The sequence below is a fragment of the Dromiciops gliroides genome, chromosome 2 (assembly GCF_019393635.1).
Source record: "Dromiciops gliroides isolate mDroGli1 chromosome 2, mDroGli1.pri, whole genome shotgun sequence".
NCBI classification, from domain to species: Eukaryota; Metazoa; Chordata; class Mammalia; order Microbiotheria; family Microbiotheriidae; genus Dromiciops; species Dromiciops gliroides.
The window spans coordinates 80959954-80980181 of record NC_057862.1 but is presented as its reverse complement, the minus strand read 5'-3'; the positions used below and the strand labels follow the sequence as shown (position 1 = coordinate 80980181).

At 34.5% G+C, this 20228-nt stretch overlaps 1 protein-coding gene across 7 annotated transcripts in view; it reads left to right on the top strand.

Annotated features, from left to right (window-relative positions):
* EXOC6 (exocyst complex component 6) overlaps positions 1 to 20228 on the top strand; it is a 207577-nt gene that overhangs the window by 59697 nt on the left and 127652 nt on the right. For all 7 annotated transcript variants that reach the window (XM_043986532.1, XM_043986531.1, XM_043986530.1 and 4 more), the window contains 8 exons: positions 353 to 508; positions 3639 to 3707; positions 14894 to 14977; positions 15079 to 15125; positions 15243 to 15363; positions 16953 to 17024; positions 18091 to 18188; positions 19505 to 19610. In XM_043986532.1, coding sequence (XP_043842467.1) covers positions 353 to 508; positions 3639 to 3707; positions 14894 to 14977; positions 15079 to 15125; positions 15243 to 15363; positions 16953 to 17024; positions 18091 to 18188; positions 19505 to 19610 — 753 coding nt within the window. The remainder of the gene's footprint in view (positions 1 to 352; positions 509 to 3638; positions 3708 to 14893; positions 14978 to 15078; positions 15126 to 15242; positions 15364 to 16952; positions 17025 to 18090; positions 18189 to 19504; positions 19611 to 20228) is intronic.

Below are 20228 nucleotides of genomic sequence, written 5' to 3'. Positions count from 1 at the left end.
GATGCAGTGGATAGAGCACTGGGCCTGGACTCAGGAAGAGCTGAGTTCAACTCCAAACTCAGATGCTTACTAGCTGTGTGACCCTGAGGAAATCCCTTAACCTCTGTTTGTCTCAGTTTCTGTATATGTAACATGAAGATAACAATAGCACCTACCTCCCAGGGTTGATGTGAAGATCAAATGAGATAATAATTGTAAAGTGCTTAGCATAGTGCCTGACATATAATAAGCACTGTATAAATGTTAGTTATTATTATTATTAGAATATTTGCTCATACTTTCAAGTATTTGTACCATTAGTGAAACTTGAAATATCTACATTTTAACACAATTTTTTCTTTTTCTGAAATAGGCTCAGCAACAGAAAATCTTTAATGTTGCTCTCCAGAAGCAAAATAATATAAATATGGGCAGAAACACGTATGTAACTAATGGCAAAATTCCAGAAGAAAGAAATGAAGTAACATCAACATATACATTTGAGGAAGAAGATGAGAATGAGGAGGAGGTGAATACATTTCCTTTTTTACATATCTTCAGTTGAGTACCTTTCTGCATATGGGCTAAAAGCAGGATGTCAGTCTTGTTTTTTTTGTTTTGTTTTGTTTTGTTTTAGTGAGGCAGTTGGGGTTAAGTGACTTGCCCAGGGTCACACAGCTAGTAAGTGTTAAGTGTCTGAGACCAGATTTGAACTCAGATACTCCTGACTCCAGGGCCAGTGCTTTATCCACTGCGCCACCTAGCTGCCCTAGGATGTCAGTCTTGTATTCAGGACCTCTTGCCTACTGCATCAAGTCTAATTTTTTTCTTGATTGGAAGGTTGCAAATAATTTGGCCCCACTCTAAATATCCAATTTTATTTTTCACTTTTTTCTAATGCTCACTTTCCACTTTTTCCTAATGCCCAGTTTTCCACTGCAGTCAGATTGTTTTCCTCACTCTTCCTCCATTTGTTTATATCATGCCTATTCTTACATCAACATCTTTGTTCATGCTGTTCTTCTCTATTCATCTATCCTTCATGGAATTGATCAAGTCCTATCTTCTACATGAATTTGGTATTTTCTGACTGCTTCAGCCTACTCTGAGCTCTCCTTTCTTTTAAGTTCTTTGTCATCATGACATAATTATACATATGTATAATTTATAAATATATATGTTTACATATAATTTATAAATATATAGAAATCATTCACATGTAATGTATTTATGCTGCATATAATTGTGTATATATACTATATTATGTGTACATACTATACAAATAATTCTATAGAAATATTTAAGTAAATAGATACAGTACATGTGCATAATGATATACTTTTTATTACCATATAATTTCATATTTAATTGTTTTAAACATCATTTCTTGTGTGCTAGTTTAGTTTTCCTAACTAGATTGTAAATTCCTTGAGGGCAGAAAATTATCTTACACCTTTTTTCTGATTTCTCATAGCTCTGCCCCAGACTTGTAGACACTCAGATATTTTTGATTGATAAAAGGAACAATAGAAGCACATCATTACTGTCTTTACCTCTGATGAGGCAGTGTAATACTTCAGCCTTATACTTGGATGTGTCTAAGGGAAGAAGAAAAGGAGGATGGAATGGGAGAATGGGAGAGGAGAGGTTATGCAACATATCACTTGAAATAGGTGTCCTACAGATTATACTGAATGCCTTATGACTTGATAGTATCAATTTAATCTACTCCTGCTTTGAATATAGTGGGTCCTGTTCATGTTCCCCTCACTACTATGAATTAAGTGGTTTCTATATGTGAGTACATCAATAATTTGCCTTTCTACTCCTGATATTTCTTTCGCTCCAAGAGCTTCAATGAACTCCCCCCTTGATGTTCTATTGCCACTTGAAAATTAACAGGGCAAAAGAGAACTCTTGAATGTTTCTGAAATCTTCCTCATCTTGTTTTGCATCTCTTTCAGTGTTGGTAGCATCTCATTGCTATTGTGTGGTTTTTGAAGCCACCTTCCCTTTCCATGCTTCTGTTAAAGACCTTGGTCAGGTCCTACCTGACTTGTTTCCAAATTTAAATAATTCCTATTTACTCTTGCTTTCAACATTCCATCCACAGTTTGCCCTATAGATTTTTTAAAGTTAAAATTTGTATAGCACTTCAGCTTTGTGGGGTTAAGTACTGCAGGTACTATCATCTTCATTTTCTAGATGAAGTAATTGAGACTTAGAGATATTATATGACTTAACCATGGTCACATAGCTACGGAGTATTGGTGGTAGGTTTCAAACTCAGGTCTCGCTAACTAACACTCCATCCTACACTGTGCTGCTTCTTAGAAATTGTGACCAGAATGATTTGGTAAGCACATTAATTTTACCATGTTCTTTCAGTACCACATTTTAAAATAAATAGAATTATATTGTTTAATAAAAATTTAATATATTGAAATATATTAACAGATAAATAGGTATTTATATATAACATATAGACATACAATATAATTATATATTTAATAGATAATATACATAACAATATATAGATAGTACATAAATTATATTTAAATATATTTGATAAATAGAATTATATATTCTCTATGAACTTTATAAGTTACCCAGTCATCTTTTTTGGGCAACTAGGTGGCACAGTGGAGAGAATATTGGACCTGGAGTCAGGAAGACTCATCTTCCTGAGTTCAAATCTGGCCTCAGACACGTAGTAATTGTGTGACCCTAGGCAAGTCATTTAACCCTGTTTGCCTCAGTTTCCTCATCTGTAAAATGAGCTGGAGAAGGAAATTGCAAAACACTCCAGTATCATGACCTAAATGGGGTCATGAAGAGGTGGACGTGACTGAAATGACTGATACAGACTGATAACAAAAATACAGATATATTTATTATACACACATATATGTGTGTGTATATAGATATGCATATATGTGTGTGTCTCTCTTTTGATTATAAGCTTCTTAAGAGGAAGAATTGTGTTTATACCTAAATATAAATATTCTCTATCAGTGTTATCAAAGGAATAATAAACACCTTTTTTATATATGACATTTGTATGGGAGCTGAAGTAAGTTAAATGTTTTTCTATATAAATGTGTTCTTATAATCTAAAACAAAAGGGACAGTGAACATATAATGATCAAGCCAATGAATTTAAAAAAAGAATAAATAAATTAGCAAGGTATGATATTTATAATATGCATAAGTAAAGGAGTATACCCTATAGGATTTTAAATTTATTTGATGATCTTGGATCTCTTAATGCCTATGCCTATTTAATACTTCATTAATCTTATTGAGATGTGCTTATTTTATCAAACAAAAGTCATTCCCTGTAATTTCGTCAAGTTGATTGGGGAACTCATAAAATTGATGAGGGATTCTGTGTGTGTGTGTGTGTGTGTGTGTGTGTGTGTGTGTGTGGTTTTTTGTTTTTGTTTTTTTGGTGAGGCAGTTGGGGTTAAGTGACTTTCCCAGGGTCACACAGCTAGTAAGTGTTAAGTATCTGAGGCTGGATTTGAACTCAAGTCCTCCTGACTCCAGGGCCGGTGCTCTGTCCACTGTGCCACCTAACTGCCCCAGAGGGATTCTTTTCATCAACTCCCTTACGATATAGTATTTTTTACTGTTTTAAAATATTTTTCCTTTTTCAGGTATTAACTGTGCAGGATCTTGTTGATTTTTCACCTGTTTATAGGTGTTTGCACATTTATTCTGTTTTGGTAAGTACTTTTCTGATTAATATATTTGTCTTTAAAAATTCATGACCCCTATTTCATTATATTAGTAAATTAAGATGAATTTTAGTCAGTTAATGCCTACCCTGATAACATCATAGTCCTCTGAAATATCTCTCCTAAATCACAAAGCATAGTTTTACAAAGATGGAAAAGAGATTGGAAGGGGACAGAGAACAAATAGTTGTTTCTATTATTTTGTTAAAATGTATGTTATTCATTGGGTGTTGACCTACTGTGATGGACTATATTCTTCTCACCGATGCAATGGTACAGAAGAGTTCCAGGGAACTCATGATAGAAGAGGATCTCCAAATCCAAGAAAAAAAAAAGAACTGTGGAGTATAGATGCTGAATGAACCATACTATTTCTTTTGTTTTGGGTGCTGTTGTTTTTCTATTTTGAGGTTTTTCATCATTGCTCTGATTTTTCTCTTATAACATGACTAACGCAGAAATATGTTTAATGTTATTATGTGTATATATATATATATAACCTGTATCAGACTACCTGCTGTCTAGGGGAGGTGGAGGGGGAAAAATCTGAAATTGGAAAGCTTGTATAAACAAAAGTTGAGAACTATCTTTACATGTAATGGAAAAAATTAATTAAAAAAATTTTTAAAAAATGTATGTTATTATTTTAAATAAAAATGTGAATAGTTCAGAAAACATCTTACCAAGATTTAAATTGATTGAATATGTTGTAGTAGGGATTTTTGTTTAGTTTTTGTTTAGACTAGATGAATAAATCCCATCCAACTCTGAGTCTTGGATTCTATGATGCTTTCTTTTTTACTTGGAGTTCACTTCCATATAATTATTTATTTGTGTTTATTTATAGTGTTGTTATATTTAAAATAGAAACTTGAAATAGTTTTGTTATTTAGTTGTGGATTTTCTGTGTCAATTTTTAATGATCAAAATGACATCCTTCTATTACTGTGGCATACTTCTATATGACTTTCTTCCTTCATTTGGTCTGTATTTCAGAACTGTGAGCTGCTTTTAACATTAAATTTTAAGGATCCATGTATTTTATCAATGTGGGTACTTTCCCCCATTGATACAATGCCTCTTTTTTGCCTTGGTAGATAGTTTTTCTAAATGATTATGACTGAAAACATTTATCCCCTAGTGGTCAATCTTTCAATGATGAACTCTCTGAACTTAGGCTGTTTTTTTGTATGGTCTATTGGTAGGCCTATTATCTTAAGCCTTTCCAGAGTAATTAGACCAAAAGCTTCTTAAACTGTGGGTTTCAACCCTTATGGTGTTCTGTTACTGAATATGGGGGTTGTAAAAAATTTGGCAAAATGTTATGTATGGGGGCAGCTAGGTGGCACAGTGCATAAAGGACCAGCCCTGGATTCAGGAGGACCTGAGCTGAAATCTGGCCTCAGACACTTGACACTTACTAGCTGTGTGACCCTGGGCAAGTCACTTAACCCCAATTGCCTCGCCAAAAAAAAAAAAAAAAAGGTTGTGTGTGCCTATTTTATATACCTTTATGCCCAGGGTCATGTAAAAATTTCTTGGGTGAAAAGGGGCGTGGATTAGATGCCCTGGATTAGACCTTCAAAAATCTAGGGTCACATCTATGCTTGAAGTATTTTTAATGCAAACCTAGGTGAAAATTAATTAAGGAGTCAGATGTTATCTCAAATATTAAAATTAATTCTAGAATATAGCATAGATTTTTTGGGGATTATCTGTGTCATTGATCCTATCTTTTAACAAGTAAAATTAGTTGCATTATTTTAGTAAAGGGAATGAGAGTAAAAGGTTCTGAACTTGATTAACTAAATCTGGAAATAAGATAGTTTTATATAATTTAAGTAAATCATTCTGTATCATAAAAAAGTACCTGAACTTTTTAGCCTTTTTAATGCTCAAATTACTTGAAATTTTATAGTGCTTTTGTTTTCAAAGTACTTTGATATTTGAAGAAAATTTTTTCCATACAATATCCATGATATAGGTTTCTCCTATTTACCACAGTGACTGTTCCAACTTTTTTTCTCTGCAAGTCTGCTGTGGCACTCTTTTGTCCCTACTTTCTTGGGTGAGGACTTTGCCTCATATATCACCAAAAAAAATTAAGGCTATTCCCTTAGAGTGTTTTCTTTCCCCCTTTTCCTTTTCTCACATTCCTTGACACCTCCCTCCCTACCCCCTACTATCCTTCTTCAGCTAGTATTTGTCCTTGACTAGATCACCTAACACTTACTCTTGATTCTATACCTACTTGACTTCTCCAGCAGATTGGACTACAATGATCCTTCCCTTCTCTAATCTTCAATCCCTCCCTATTTTGAATTAGTGATTTAAAAAATTAATTTGATATGATTTATAACAAAATACTTAAAAGTAACAAAATTATATTTATGTTAAGATATTCTTCAGTTTGAGATTCTGACAAATTCAGACAGGCCTTATTTTCTTTTATTCATTGTTTTCTGATCAGTGAGGTTTTACTGCCATAAAAATGAAAATAAGTATGTGTAAGCATGGTAATAAACATCTGTTGGGTAGGTGTAAAATACATATATTCTCCTTGATGTTAGGATCTCTTATTTTTGTCTTTGTATTTCCCAGGGACTGGCCCATTGCCTGACACATAATAAGCACTTAATAATACTTGTTGAACTGAATTGAACAATTGAAAGTAGTTCTGTATTCACATATATGATTTCCCCCTTTTTGCCTTTTCCCCTCAAATAGTTTTAGTATAAAATCTGTTTGGCAACACAGACATTTTTATATTGTTCCCAGAGCTCTAGTAATGACGAGGATCATTTCCCTCAACAAGATAGTGAATATTCTCACTTGATATTCCCCTAGCTGATTAGAAATTCAAAGCACACTGATGATGTTTAACTACAATAATTGTGAAGATGGTACTGGCTGCTTACACACTGAGGGGGGAGGTATGTGTATACTCTGTTACTTGAGGTACTACAGTAGCAACATTAGCTGCTCATTCCCAACTTGAATCCTGCTTTCTCTAAATCTGTGGAAAAGCAGGACCTTACAGAATAATTTATTAATTAGCCAGCAAGGGACTCAGTCAACTAGCATTTATTAATAAGCATTGACTATGTGCCAAATATTGCGTTAAGCACTGAAGATAAGATCTAACTTGTCCACCAGGTAGTGCTACATGTCAGTTACCATTTCCCACATGGTGGCAGAAAGGGGAAGGGTTACACAGCAGGTCACCCTGCTGACTAGAAGGTACTCACATATAAATTCCTTACCTATTGTTCTCTCTCACTGCTGTAGTTTGAGATACATTAGGTATAAACAGATCCTAGGCAGTTTGATGTGCCAGAGGTGATTCAATATTGATTTAAGTCTATGAAAATAAAATAAAAATATCATTGTAAATTAGGAGAATTATGGGAATCTCTGTATGGCTCCATCCTTACCCTGTGTCTTGGAGATTACATATGCAATTCACACTGTGGCCTCACTGTTTATTAAAACATAATAAAGTAAAATCATCAAGCTATTTTGGGGTGCTTCTCCCAGTTATCTCTCCAGAGCTTCTTCCAGCTCTTGGGCCATGGGAACTATTAAAGAAAGAGCATTGTGTGTTTTCATCCTGCCAGGGTAGCTCTACAAACAGTGGAGAGGAGTAGGAGAAGTGTTAGGGAAGGGAATCAATTTCCAGGCCTGAATTCATCAGCTAATGGTGTTTCATGGCAGCTGACAGTTCAGTCCCACTCTGTATTGGTTTCTGTTTCCTAGTTGATCTAGGCAGTACCTAGATGAAGGCACCTTGGTCTCCTCTCCACCTTTTTCTCTGAAGCTTTCTAGGATCTCTCAATTTGGCCTTTGCTTCTCCTAGATTAGACTGTAATGTAGCAACAAATAGCCAGCGTTGGTCATTTGCCCCGCCCCGCCCCAGCAGCTTTATGTCTTTGCTTTTAACCTCATTGAAAAGAATAAATAGCCTTATTGGAAGTCTCAGGTGCAGAGGAAGAGAAAATAGGGGACCTTAGGATATGTAATTCCACATCAGGATCCTTCTCCTTCCAGTACTGTTCCTTTGTCAGTACTTGAAAAGCCTGTACCAGGGTGAATCTTCATTATAGACACATCCAGGGGGCAGCTAGGTGGTGCAGTGGATAAAGCACCAGCCCTGGATTCAGGAGGACCTGAGTTCAGATCCGGCCTCAGACACTTGACACTTGCTAGCTGTGTGACCCCGGGCAAGTCACTTAACCCTCATTCCCCACCCCTGACCCCCCAAAAAGAAATATCTACTACATAGTGCTTTACCTAACACTGAAATGAACTAAATCTGTAGACTGTTTAACTTCCTAATAAGTAGTTAAGAGAGGACTAAGATTTTTAGATTTTCTTTTAAGTTATTTTTTTTTCTCCAGAGAATTAAAAAACCCCACCCAATTTACTTTTAGATAGCAGCAGGAACATACAAATAAACCACTTGACCCCAATATATTTCATTTCAGTTGTACAAATATTAAACATTTGCTGTGTGAAGTTCTGGATTCATAGTTATAGGTCCTGGATTCAGATCTTCCTGCTAACATTACCACCTGGGTTACTCTGGGGAAGTCCTTTACCTTCTCTGGGACTCAGTTTCCTCATCTGAAAAGTGAGGAGATTGAGTAAATGACTTCAAAGGTCACTTACAGCTCTAAATTCTAGAATCCTATGAAAACCACTTTGCTAAGTAATGTGGATACAAAGAAATGATATAGTTCCTATCCTTAGGGAGTTTATGTTTTACTCAGGATGTAGTATGAGCATAGATTGTTATACTAGGAGTAGGCACTGAAGGGGGCAAAACAGAGACCAAAGTGTTCTGAGGAAACTGAGAAAGGTAAGAACAGGCAGATCAGTGAAAACTTCAGGGAGGAGGTGTAATATCTGTTAGGCCTTGAAACGAAGCTAGAAATTTAAAATGTTCCAACGCCTTCAATTCATATCATACCAGGAAAAATCAGCAGAATAATTTTGACTGTTTTAAGGTTGTACCAACATTATTTATGAAAAATCTTAGAGGGAGAGTATTTGTAGAATGCAGTATTTGGCACATAGTCAATGCTTATTAATAAATGCTAGTTGACTGACTCCCTTGCTGGCTAATTAATCAATTATTCTGTGAGGTCCATAGATTTTCCATAGATTTAGAGAAAGCAGGATTCAAGTTGGGTATGAGCAGCTAATGTTGCTACTGAAGTACCTCAAGTAACAGAGTATACACATATCCCGCCCCCCGCCAAGTGTGTCGGTAGCCAGTACCATCTTCACACTTACTGTAGTTAAATTCATCAGTGTGCTTTGAATTTCTAATTAGCTAGGGGAATATCAAGTGAAAATATTCAACTATCTTGTTGAGGGAAATGATCCTTGTCATTACTAGAGCTCTGGGAACAATATAAAAATGTCTGTGTCTTGCCAAACAGTTTTTACACTAAAAATATTTGAGGGGGAAAGGCTTTTTCCATATGAAAACAACATATTATTTTATACATAATACAAATGGATAAATATTAAAAGGATTTATTAAAATGCTAAAAAATCTCATTGTGAGTTTGCAAACACACTTTAAGAGTTTGCTGTGTGTGTGAGGTAGGAGTTTTATGTAAATAATAATATATTATTGCCTTTTCAAAATTGAGGGGAGAAGGAAGTAATAGAGAGGGAAGGGAACTATGAATGAATATTGTATATTTGTCTGAGATATAGGTCTGTGAGTATATTCTGTCCCGTTTCAACTTATAACTTTTCATCTCATCTGAACTTATTACTTATCTATCCTATAGACAGATAACAAAAGTTGACTTCCAAAACAGTTTAAGAGAATGTTATTACTATGTTGTTAATTAGAATTCTCTCTCTAGATTTTTAAGATGGTGAAATAAGATCACCCTCTAGTGGTAAATATTCAAAAACAACAGGCAAAACCAATAAAATTTGACCAAGGGAGATAGTAGTCACCCATATTTTACATATTGTGAATCAGATATTTTAATATATAAATTGGGAATGAAGTATTTTCTAACCTTTCTTGTGAGAAAAATATAAACATTTTGGAATGTTTCTACCTGTCCTGTTGTGGTTTTAATACTGAGGTAGTTCTTTTTTGTATTTGTATGTGTGTATTTGATTTGTTGTGTGATACTCATAGATATTTTGTCAATATAGTTCACTTTGGTATTAAGGATTCATTTAAACTATGTTTTATAGAAATAGAGATTACTACATTTGCAGCAAATTACATTACTGCGTATCAACATATTCTGAATTAAAATGTATCCATGATGTTTGATTTTAACATTTAACACTTAAAATTATGTAGTATGACTTTTTGTGTGTTCAATGTGGAGAAAGATCTTTTTAGTAACATACTTTTAACAACATAATTGTAAATAAATAAGTACAATTGAATAAAGATAAAAATGTGATAATGACAACAGCAAGAGTTAACACAAATACATGTTATTGTCATTTTGCTGTCCAACCTTGATCTAGCTTATATGTTTGCCATTTGGCCCTTCTTTTCACCATCTAGCCAAGACAATTGGCTAAGGTGTGGAGACTTATCAGTTACAGTCTCAGGCATATTCTATTGAGTTTGGCTGACTCTTTTTAAATAGAGCCTGCTTAGTTGTAGCTTTTGACCCTAGATCTGTCTTGTAACTTTTCAATTTCTCAGGCAGCTCTCTTAGACTTTAGTTGTAGAGCAAGAGCTGATTTGTACTGGAAGAGAGTGAACTTATCCTGAGTTCTCTATACCAATGAAATTACAATTGTGGTTCCTTTTTCCTCCTCAAAAATGCATCTCTGTTCATTCTGTTTGCCTTTTAACCCTCCATTCTACTTCACTTGGCATACTTAACAGTTCCTAAGAAATTAATTCCCATCTCTCTGATGACGATTCTCAGATCTACTTCTCTGCTAACCTCTAATTTCACATCTCCAGCTGTCTCTCAGACATTTCAGATTGGATGTCCCACTGACATATTAAACTCAACATGTCCAAAGCAGAACTCATCTTTCCTCCCAAATCCTCCCTGCCTCCTACTTTCCCTGTTACCATAGAGCAGGGCTTCTTAAATTGTTTCCACTTGTGACCCCTTTTTGCCTTAGACATTTTTATGCAACCCCAGGTATATAGGTATATAAAATGGGTACACATAACCTTTTACTGTTGCCGATTTTTTTGTAACCTCCTCTACATTCAGTTATGTAACCCCATATGGAATCACAACCCACACAAGAGGTTAGGCCACAGAGGTCAATACCATCCTTTCGTCCCTTAGTCTTCCAGCCTAGGAGTCATCCTAAGTTCCTTACTCTTTCACCTTCAATATTCATTTCACCTCTGCAACATCTCTCAAATATAGCCCTTTTCTCTCCTCTGACACTGTCGCCACTCTGGAGCAGGCCCTCATCACCTCACACCTGTATTATTGCAATAGCCTGCTGTTAGCTTTGCCTGCCTCATTTCTACCCTCTCCAGTCTATCTTCCATTCAAACAACAATGTGATTTTCTTAAAGAGCTGGTCTGACCATGTCTCACACATCCCATGCCCCCCAACTCCATTGGTTCTCCATTGCCTCTAGGATCAAATAGAAAATGATTGAAATTAAAAAAAAAAACCCTTCATATTCTAGTCCCCTTCTACCTTTCCAGGCTTCTTACACCTTACCCCCTACATATATTTTTCAGTCCAGTGACACTGGCCTCCTGACTGTTCCACAAACAAGGCACTTCGTGTCTTAGCCCTAAACATGAGATTCCATCAAATTCCAACTAAAATCTTGTCTTTTGCAGAAAGCCTATCTCAGTCTCTCTTCATTCTGGTGCTGTCCTTCTTTTAATTATGTCCTATTTATCCTGTGTAGAGCTTTTTTGTGCTTATTTGTTTGTTGTGCCTCCCATTAAATTGTGAGGGCAGAGATTGTCTTTTGCCTCTTTTTGCACCTCCCTCGCTTACCACAGTGTCTGGCACAATATCTTAGGTGCTTAATAAATGTTTATTTAGTAATTAACATGTTTCTCTTTTACTTTTGTCTTGGAAAAAAAAAGTATGTGTGTGTGTATATATGTATATATTTATATGTATTTATGTGTGTATAGAAAGTATGTATATATGTGTGTATGTATGTATTTATATACGCATATTCACACTTGTATAATTTATGTTTGTGTACATATATATGTGTGTGTGTATATGTGTGTGTATCTATATCTATATCTATATGTTACCATAACCTCCTTGTTTCCTATAAGAGTTGGGTCACCTTGCCCTGATTTTTATAAAGAAATTTATAAGACAAAGAAAGTTCAACATTGTGTGATGTAGTGAAAAGAACATAGGATTTGAAATCTAATGACTAGAGTTTAAGTTAATACTTGTATGCCCTTGCATAAGTCACTTAAAATTTCTGGGCTTTGCTTATCTCATCTTTGACCTAAATCATTTATTAAAAGCATTTAAGTTTACTGTTATAAAGGTGGAAGAAAAATAATAGTGTGTCATAGAAAAATAAATTTTACTTGAGCTCTGCCCAGGGAAGTCTTACCCTACTGTAATTTGGCTAGCTTCAGCCTGGGAGGAAGGCTTTTTCCCTGCTATGGTTAGACTGATTTAATTGGTCATACTATTAATAGGTCTGTAAATCATAGAATAATTGTGTCTTCAGTACAATGTACACAAACAAATATATCAGTGTTTTTATCATGTAGCTTGTGTTAGGCAATTTAGGATAGTGTCAGTCTATATAGGACTTTCTAGGAGGTTATTTTTTTTTAATATTTTGAGGAAGCAGTTACATCTTTTGACCTTTTTTTTCTTCTCATTTATGTACTGTAATAAGATTCTTTTGCCAGTACAATATCTCCTCACCCATATGAATCACTACTATCCATTTTCTAGTGACTGGCATCAAAACCACAACTTTCTTGGACCCTAGGATACTATTGGTCAAACACAAGGGTCTTAGGACATGTGGAAGAACCTGAGATGTTGCTGAAAGACTGTTATGACCTTTGGAAAGCTCCAGCTGAGATGACCTATAGTTGATGACCTGTGGAAGGTCTCATGACCTGTGAAAGGCCTATTGACTAAGTGTTTATGATCGATAGACATTTCCCTTAGCCAACCATAAGATTTCCCATTTCTGGAATTGACCAATCAGTGAATTTTAACATCTTTCCAATTTTGGTTCTCTTCCAAATGTATAAAAGTAGCTGGCACCCGAGGGGAGGGGTCCCTGATCATGAGGAAGATCTTGGATCCAATTAATTAGGGACTCCTAGACTCCCTAATTAATTAATCATATTTGGAGTTCTCAGTGATTTGTTATAGTTTGGAATTCTCTGACCCACAGTCCAGTTTTTTTGCGTGTTGTCTTCCCATTAGACTGTGAGCCCCTTGAGAATAGGGACTGTTTTTTGCCTTTCTTTGTATCCCGAGTACTTAGCACAGTGCCTGGCACATAGTAGGCACTGAAGAAGTGTTTATTGACTAGACTTTTATAATGGAAACACTAGGATCTTAATCTGATTGTTTCACAGTATAATCAAGAAAAATGGAGAATATTTTTAATCTTAATTTTTGAGGATTTTCATGGAAGTTTAAGTCCAGTGTTTCCCAAATATGAGCTGGATAATTATTGTTTTTAATCATTACTCTTTTTATGAAAGGCAAATTTAGCTTAATATAGAATCTGGATTTTTAATTCATAAAATATTTTAATTTTTCTTAAGGATTAGATTTTTACATATACTTATAGTGGTTATCTTCTAAGGACCAGAGGTTTAAAGCAAAATGACACTTTTCTTGGAGATTTCAGAACCTCCCAGAAGGTGCCATGTGCCTTCTCTTTATTAAGAATATCGTAATTGGGGGCAGCTAGGTGGCACAGTGGATAGAGCACCGGCCCTGGAGTCAGGAGTACCGGAGTTCAAATCTGGCCTCAGACACTTCACACTTACTAGCTGTGTGACCCTGGGCAAGTCACTTAACCCCACTTGCCTCACTAAAAAAAAAAAAAGAATATCGTCATTGCTGTTGTCATCTTAGCCATTGTCATCATCACCATTGCCCATGCCACAGGAAGTAGAGAAAATGTTTTACTTAGAATAGAGATGTTAAACTCACTGCCTGCAACACTTGAGCATGGCTCAGACCAGATTAAAATGCAATTGGAAAATGTTTAACAAAATAAAAATACAACACAACATAGATAATGTTAATTTGTGGTTTTCTAAGTTGATATGCAGCCCTCAAGAGATCCATTTCCAGAACTAGGTTCAACAAGTGCTTTGTAATCTTGAGCAAGTCCCATAAGGCAGAGATGAATTGTGAGCTACACTGGTAGAAGACATTGCCATACTAAGAATAGATTCTTTATATATTTACATAATAATAATTACTTGGGAGGCAGCTTGGCATAGAGAACAGAGAGCTGACTGCAGAGCCTGGAATACCTGTGATTGCAAGTCCCTCTTTTTATATATCCTGGCTGTGTGACTCTGAGGCTCCACACAACTCTCTACATGGTTTTTCTTTTCTAGGAGTTTGGAACATTCCTGAAATTACAAATTTAGTAAATAATAAGAAGATGACACTGAGTTAGACAAGCTGGCATGTTTAATCATTCAGCCCTTCTTGTTAACTCATGGTTGGGTCATAAATCTATTGGGCCTAAAGCAGATTGTTTAAACTTATTCTGGGAAGTTTATTCACTCAGTTGTCATAGATTTGAATAAGAAAGTTCTTGTGTTTTGTACTGTATGTTGACCTTATAAGCATGGATATATGTTACTTAATCTTCAGATATTGTTTTCCTGTTCAGTTATTTCTGTTGTGTCCAACTCTTTGTAACCCCATTTGATGTTTTCTTGGCAAAGATACTGGGGTGGTTTGCATTTCCTTCTCCAGCTTATTTTACAGATGAAGAAATGGAGGTAAACAGGGTTAAGTGACTTGCGTAGGGTCACACAACTAGTAAATGTCTCAGATCTTTCTGACTCCAGGCCCTGTCCTCTATCCATTGTGCCACCTAGCTGCCCCAATTTTCAGATATACATGTGCTATAGCTAAAGCTGTCTCTCATAATGAAGTGTCTATTTTGATGGTAGATTTCTTATTTATTTTTTTTTTTACTAACTTAATTTTAGGGTGATGAAGAGACATTTGAAAATTACTATAGAAAACAGAGAAAGAAACAGGCAAGACTGGTATTGCAGCCCCAGCCAAGTATGGTAAATACATGAGAATTTTGTATTTAGTTATGTGATCTTGAATACAATTTTGCTTTTATGTCATTGGGACTTATTTTAAACTTTCTTTTTTTCTTTTAAAGCATGAAACAGTTGGTGGTTATAGAAGATATTTCAGTCAAATTGTAGGGTATGTAATATGAAAATGTTAAATTTTATCATTTTATTTTTGCATTAAAGACTAGAAATTACTTGCTATATATTTTTAACTAAAAAAGTATTTTGTTGACAACTACTTTTTATTTAGGTTCTTTGTGGTGGAGGATCACATTTTGCATGTGACTCAAGGATTGGTAACCAGGGCATATACTGATGAACTTTGGAATATGGCACTTTCAAAGATAATTGCTGTTCTTAGAGCTCATTCAGTAAGTGAGAAGACTTTATTACTGTTTAAATTAATGTACTTAAAGAATTTGTAGGTGAACAAGATGGATAATATCAAAGAGAAAATTTGTATCTCCATCATAGTGCATCTTAAAAAATTAAAAATTGCTTTTGTATAGAAGGAAAGGCATGCTAGGCTTTTGTTTTTCACAGTTGTATCAGGCTGTGATTTTAGCATAATCCTCCATTGATTTGCAACTGACTAGGCTTTCCACACATGCTCTTATTCTAGCCCCTTAGAATATGCAGAGTTAATCTGTTGTTATTATTGCAATCTGGTCTCATTAGTCTCAACTGACTTCTTCATTAAATCAGATTGAATAGTTATGCTCTAAGAGCATCATGAGAAAATAGTTCCTAATTATCATTCCAAAATCTTTGTTTTTAAAATAAACTCTACCACTAAAACCCATTAGAACTTCTTTCAATGTTTGTAGAAATCACTTGTTTACAGTAATATATTATAATCCCAATTTTGAAAATATATACAATGGTAAAATTTGGCCTGATCACAAAAAATGTTTATTTCAAATGTCTTCATAATTGAAAGTAAAATTATTCATTTTGGGGGGAAAATTGAATGTTACATAATATAAACAAAACTTAAATTGTGAGTATGATATTTATATAATCAGCATTCTTGTGAACTTTGCACAGAATTAGTAATCATTTGTTTTGACTATATTTCTTTATTATAAAATGACTCCCTGCCTTTAATAGAGTTCTTTTCATCTGTTTGGAAAGAGTAGGCTGTATGTATTTTGGAAAAAGTAGGCCGTACACATTTTGGGAAAAAAACACACTTTAATATTAAAAAATTTACATTTTATGATTTTGTTATTTTATTCTTTGGCTTTTTAAAAGAGGTTCTAGGTGAAAAGATTTTTGTATGTTTATATTGTAGTACAACTAAGATGGTTTTGAAATTATGATTGCATTTCCTTTTGTTTCAGAGACCCCAAATGTGAGAAGTATATAAAAAAGGTTTTTTTAAGTTTTAAAAGTCATATTATTGAAGGCGTTTGTGTTAAAAAAAAGCCAGCTCTAAAATGTGAAATTTAAATTGATAATTTAAAAATTCTGTTGTTTTTCTTTTACTGGTGAATTCTTACTAAAATATTTTTTTTAAAAGGAAAACCAAAACTTGAATCCTTGTTTTAAGGGAAAAATTATTGAAATAAATGGTTACATGCAACTTTTTTGTTATTCTAAATAATTATAATCATCTAAATGTTTTAATTTAATATTATTCCTTTATAAAATATATGGCATTTTATTAGGAAATCATGAAATATGAGTTACTCTAAATTTTAATCCATATAAGTTCTCCATAGATTTCTTTATCTCATAATACTGTATCTCATAGTACTTATTATGTGTGTTTGAATATTTCATATATTTTTCTATTGAAATTTTTTGCTTAGTACACTGGTGGTTATGGAAAATATTTGCTTCTACCTAGCCAAAGTTTTCAATTTATTGAAAGTATTATGAGGCATTTTTTAATGTATAGAAAAAAATCAGAACTTTATTTCTTAAAGATTTCTTGACTAGTGCTGTTTGTTTTTAGTCTTATTGCACTGATCCTGATCTCGTTTTGGAACTGAAGAATCTTATTGTTATATTTGCAGATACTTTGCAGGTAGGTGATGTCTTGACATTCAAGTTATTGCCATATGTTAAAAAGTTAAAGGTTCATACATAAATATGGTTTGTTTGCTTATCCATTTTGTAGATGGCTTACTCTGCATAACATTGTAAATTTTGTTAAGGGAATAAAAAATAATTTCAATATTTTTACTTTGGCATTTCAACAAATCTGTGGCTTCTCTGATGGAAATACTTTCACCATTGATACAGATTGTAGCTCATGAGTTACTGTGACCAAAAAACTCACCACTTGATGGCCAAGGTTTGGTGATGATTAGGAGACACGGATATAAGAGGACATAGGTTCAAATCTTGCTTCTGATGCTTAATGCTTTTGTGACCTTGGGCAAGTCAGTTTCCTCATTTGTTAAAAAAAAAAATGATGATGAGGTTGAACTATGGCCTCAGAGTTCTTTTCAGCTGTATAGCTAGGAAGTTAAGTGCCTCGGCGCTTAGCTGTCCTCAGGAAGCTGTCAGTCACTATACCTGTAATCAAAGCCTTTCAAAGTTTGCTCCTACCTGTCAGGACTTGTGCTGTACTGGGGTTAGCCTTCAAGTACACACATTCTCCTCCATACCATAAGGTTTTGAAATAGGACTTTAGTGGATTTTAACGGCAGTCTAAGTAAAATAGAAATTAATAAGGTAAATATTCAGTAATATGATTATAGCCTTTTTATAGTATTAGTGGAGAGAAAGCATGGAGTAATGCATTGATCTTGGAGTCAGAACATTCTTGTTTGGACTCCTTCCTTTGATAAGTACCATGTGACTGTGGGCAGATTACCTTTCAGTGCCTTGGGTAGCTTTCTAAGACTCAAAGTACAGTGCCTGGCATAGATTAATTGTTATATAGCTGGAGAGTTGTTGATCTGAATTCAGTGAGGATGTTCCTCACTGTAGTAGTAAAATCACAAGTCCTTCAACTACTACACCCTGTTTGTTTTGTCCTTATATCCTCAGTGCCTAGCAGAGTGTCTTGCACATAGTTGGGGCATAACAGGTATTTGTAGAATTAGAGTGAGTTGAACTTAATCACTTTATAAAATGTTTTTTAGGGTTATGGTTTTCCAGTGAATCGACTCTTTGACCTGTTATTCGAAATAAGGGATCAGTACAGTGAAACACTGCTGAAGAAGTGGGCTGGAGTGTTTCGGTTAGTCTAACTAAACCAAAGTATCTTAATGTGACTAGTGAGATTTATTTTAAATGCTTAATAATTTTCATTATTAAAATGTGTTCATCTTCCGATTAGTTTTAAATTCTACTTCTAATTAATGCATTGTATCTAATGTTGACACTTATGGTATAATGGAAAGAAGACTGGAATTAGAACTAACCTCTATGTTTTAGTCCTGGCTTTGGTCCTTACCAGTCATATGACCCTGGGGCAATTTGGCTTGAGTTTCCCTAAACCTAACTGACTTCCTAACCATATCCTTAAGCAATAGCCACAACCTGAGCTCTCGTCATTTCTCCCCTGGACTACGATAATAGTTTTCTAACTGGTCTCAATACCTCAAGTCTCTTTTTATGCCAGTCTATCCTCCATTCAGCTGCCAGGGTAATTTTTCTGAAGTGGATATCATTACCGTGTCTGCCCTGCTCCATTTGTTCCCAGTTACATCCACAACTATTCTCTTCTACTTGGCATTTTATAACCTGAGCCTTTCCTGCCTTTCTTGTATTCTCTTGCTTTACTCTCTTCTACATACTCTGTATTCTGGCAATGCTGGCTTACTTGCAGTTCCTTAAGCAAGACCCTCTAACTCCTGTTTCTGTACCTTTGAACTGGCTAAACCACACTATTATCTTTGCCTCTTAGTTCCTCTGATTTCCTTCAAGACAGCTCAAATTCCACTTACTGCAGGAGACCTTTTCCCCAAATACCAATGGCTTCCCCTCTCAGATAGAAGGCCTTAATTTGAGTCTTTTAGCATGCTCATGATTTAACATCCTCTTACTCTTCTGTGATGTTTTACTAATGTGCTTGTGTTCTAAAGCAGTCTTGCTCTTTTCTGCTTTTTGTATCCTTATGGCAAATGTTGACTGATGTGATAGTTTCTGAATTCTTTTGGTCTCATTGTGGTAACTGTTTTAACACCAGTCAAGATCCTTTAAGAAACAGCAGTAATCAGAATCAATATATTTACTTTTATCTATTTCCTATTTTCAGAGGCAAATAATAGCTTGTTCGAAAAGTCTTATTGAGCTATTTTAATTGAATAGTATCTTTTCATTCTTTATCCTAATTTGGCATTAATTTTAAATACTTGCTCCAAATAGTATATAAAATGAAGGTATTAAGTAAAGTGAGTGACAAATAAAACTTAAGAATTTGGTGGAAGAGAATTCTGGTATGATAAAGTCAAAAATTCTTAAATGGAAGTAAAATGATTTGTTTGCAGTTCTGTATTAATTTTTCCATACATTGATAAGTATGTTTTTCAGTGCTTATTCTATTTTTAACAGGGAAATTTTTGAAGAAGATAATTGTAGTCCTATTCCAGTAGCAAATGAAGAAGAATACAAAATAATCATTAGTAAGTTTCCCTTTCAAGATCCAGACCTTGAGAAGGTGAGAGCTAATTTCTGTTACAAGAATTTTGTTAAAATAAAATCATGTGATTATACCATAAAAATTTGAACATAACTGAAAATAAAACAAAGGCTTCTGAATCCAGAACAATTGTATTTGAAAATTTATGCAGAATAGAATCACCCATTTTGATGGCAAATTCATGTATTATGGGCCCTTTGAAAGCAGGGCTATGCATTATATTTCTTTGTATCCTTGACATTGCCATGCATATAAGAGGTAATTGATAAATATTTTTGTTTGTTTGTTTGTTTGTTTTGGGTTTTTTTTTGTAGGACAGTGAGGGTTAAGTGACTTGCCCAGGGTCACACAGCTAATGTCAAGTGTCTGAGGCTGGATTTGAACTCAGGTCCTCCTGAATCCAAGGCCAGTGCTTTATTCACTGCGCCACCTAGCTGCCCCAATTGATAAATATTTTAATAAATAACTAAAAGAATGAATATCTCTACTCTTAATGCACATTACTACATATTTTTTCTAGACTGATGACTATAAATGTCCACTTGAGAAAGATATGCCAAAAAGAATGTATTATAGTGCCTCAGCACTTTAGCTATTAGTTATTATTATTAGCACTTGGTTATTTAAACAAGCTGT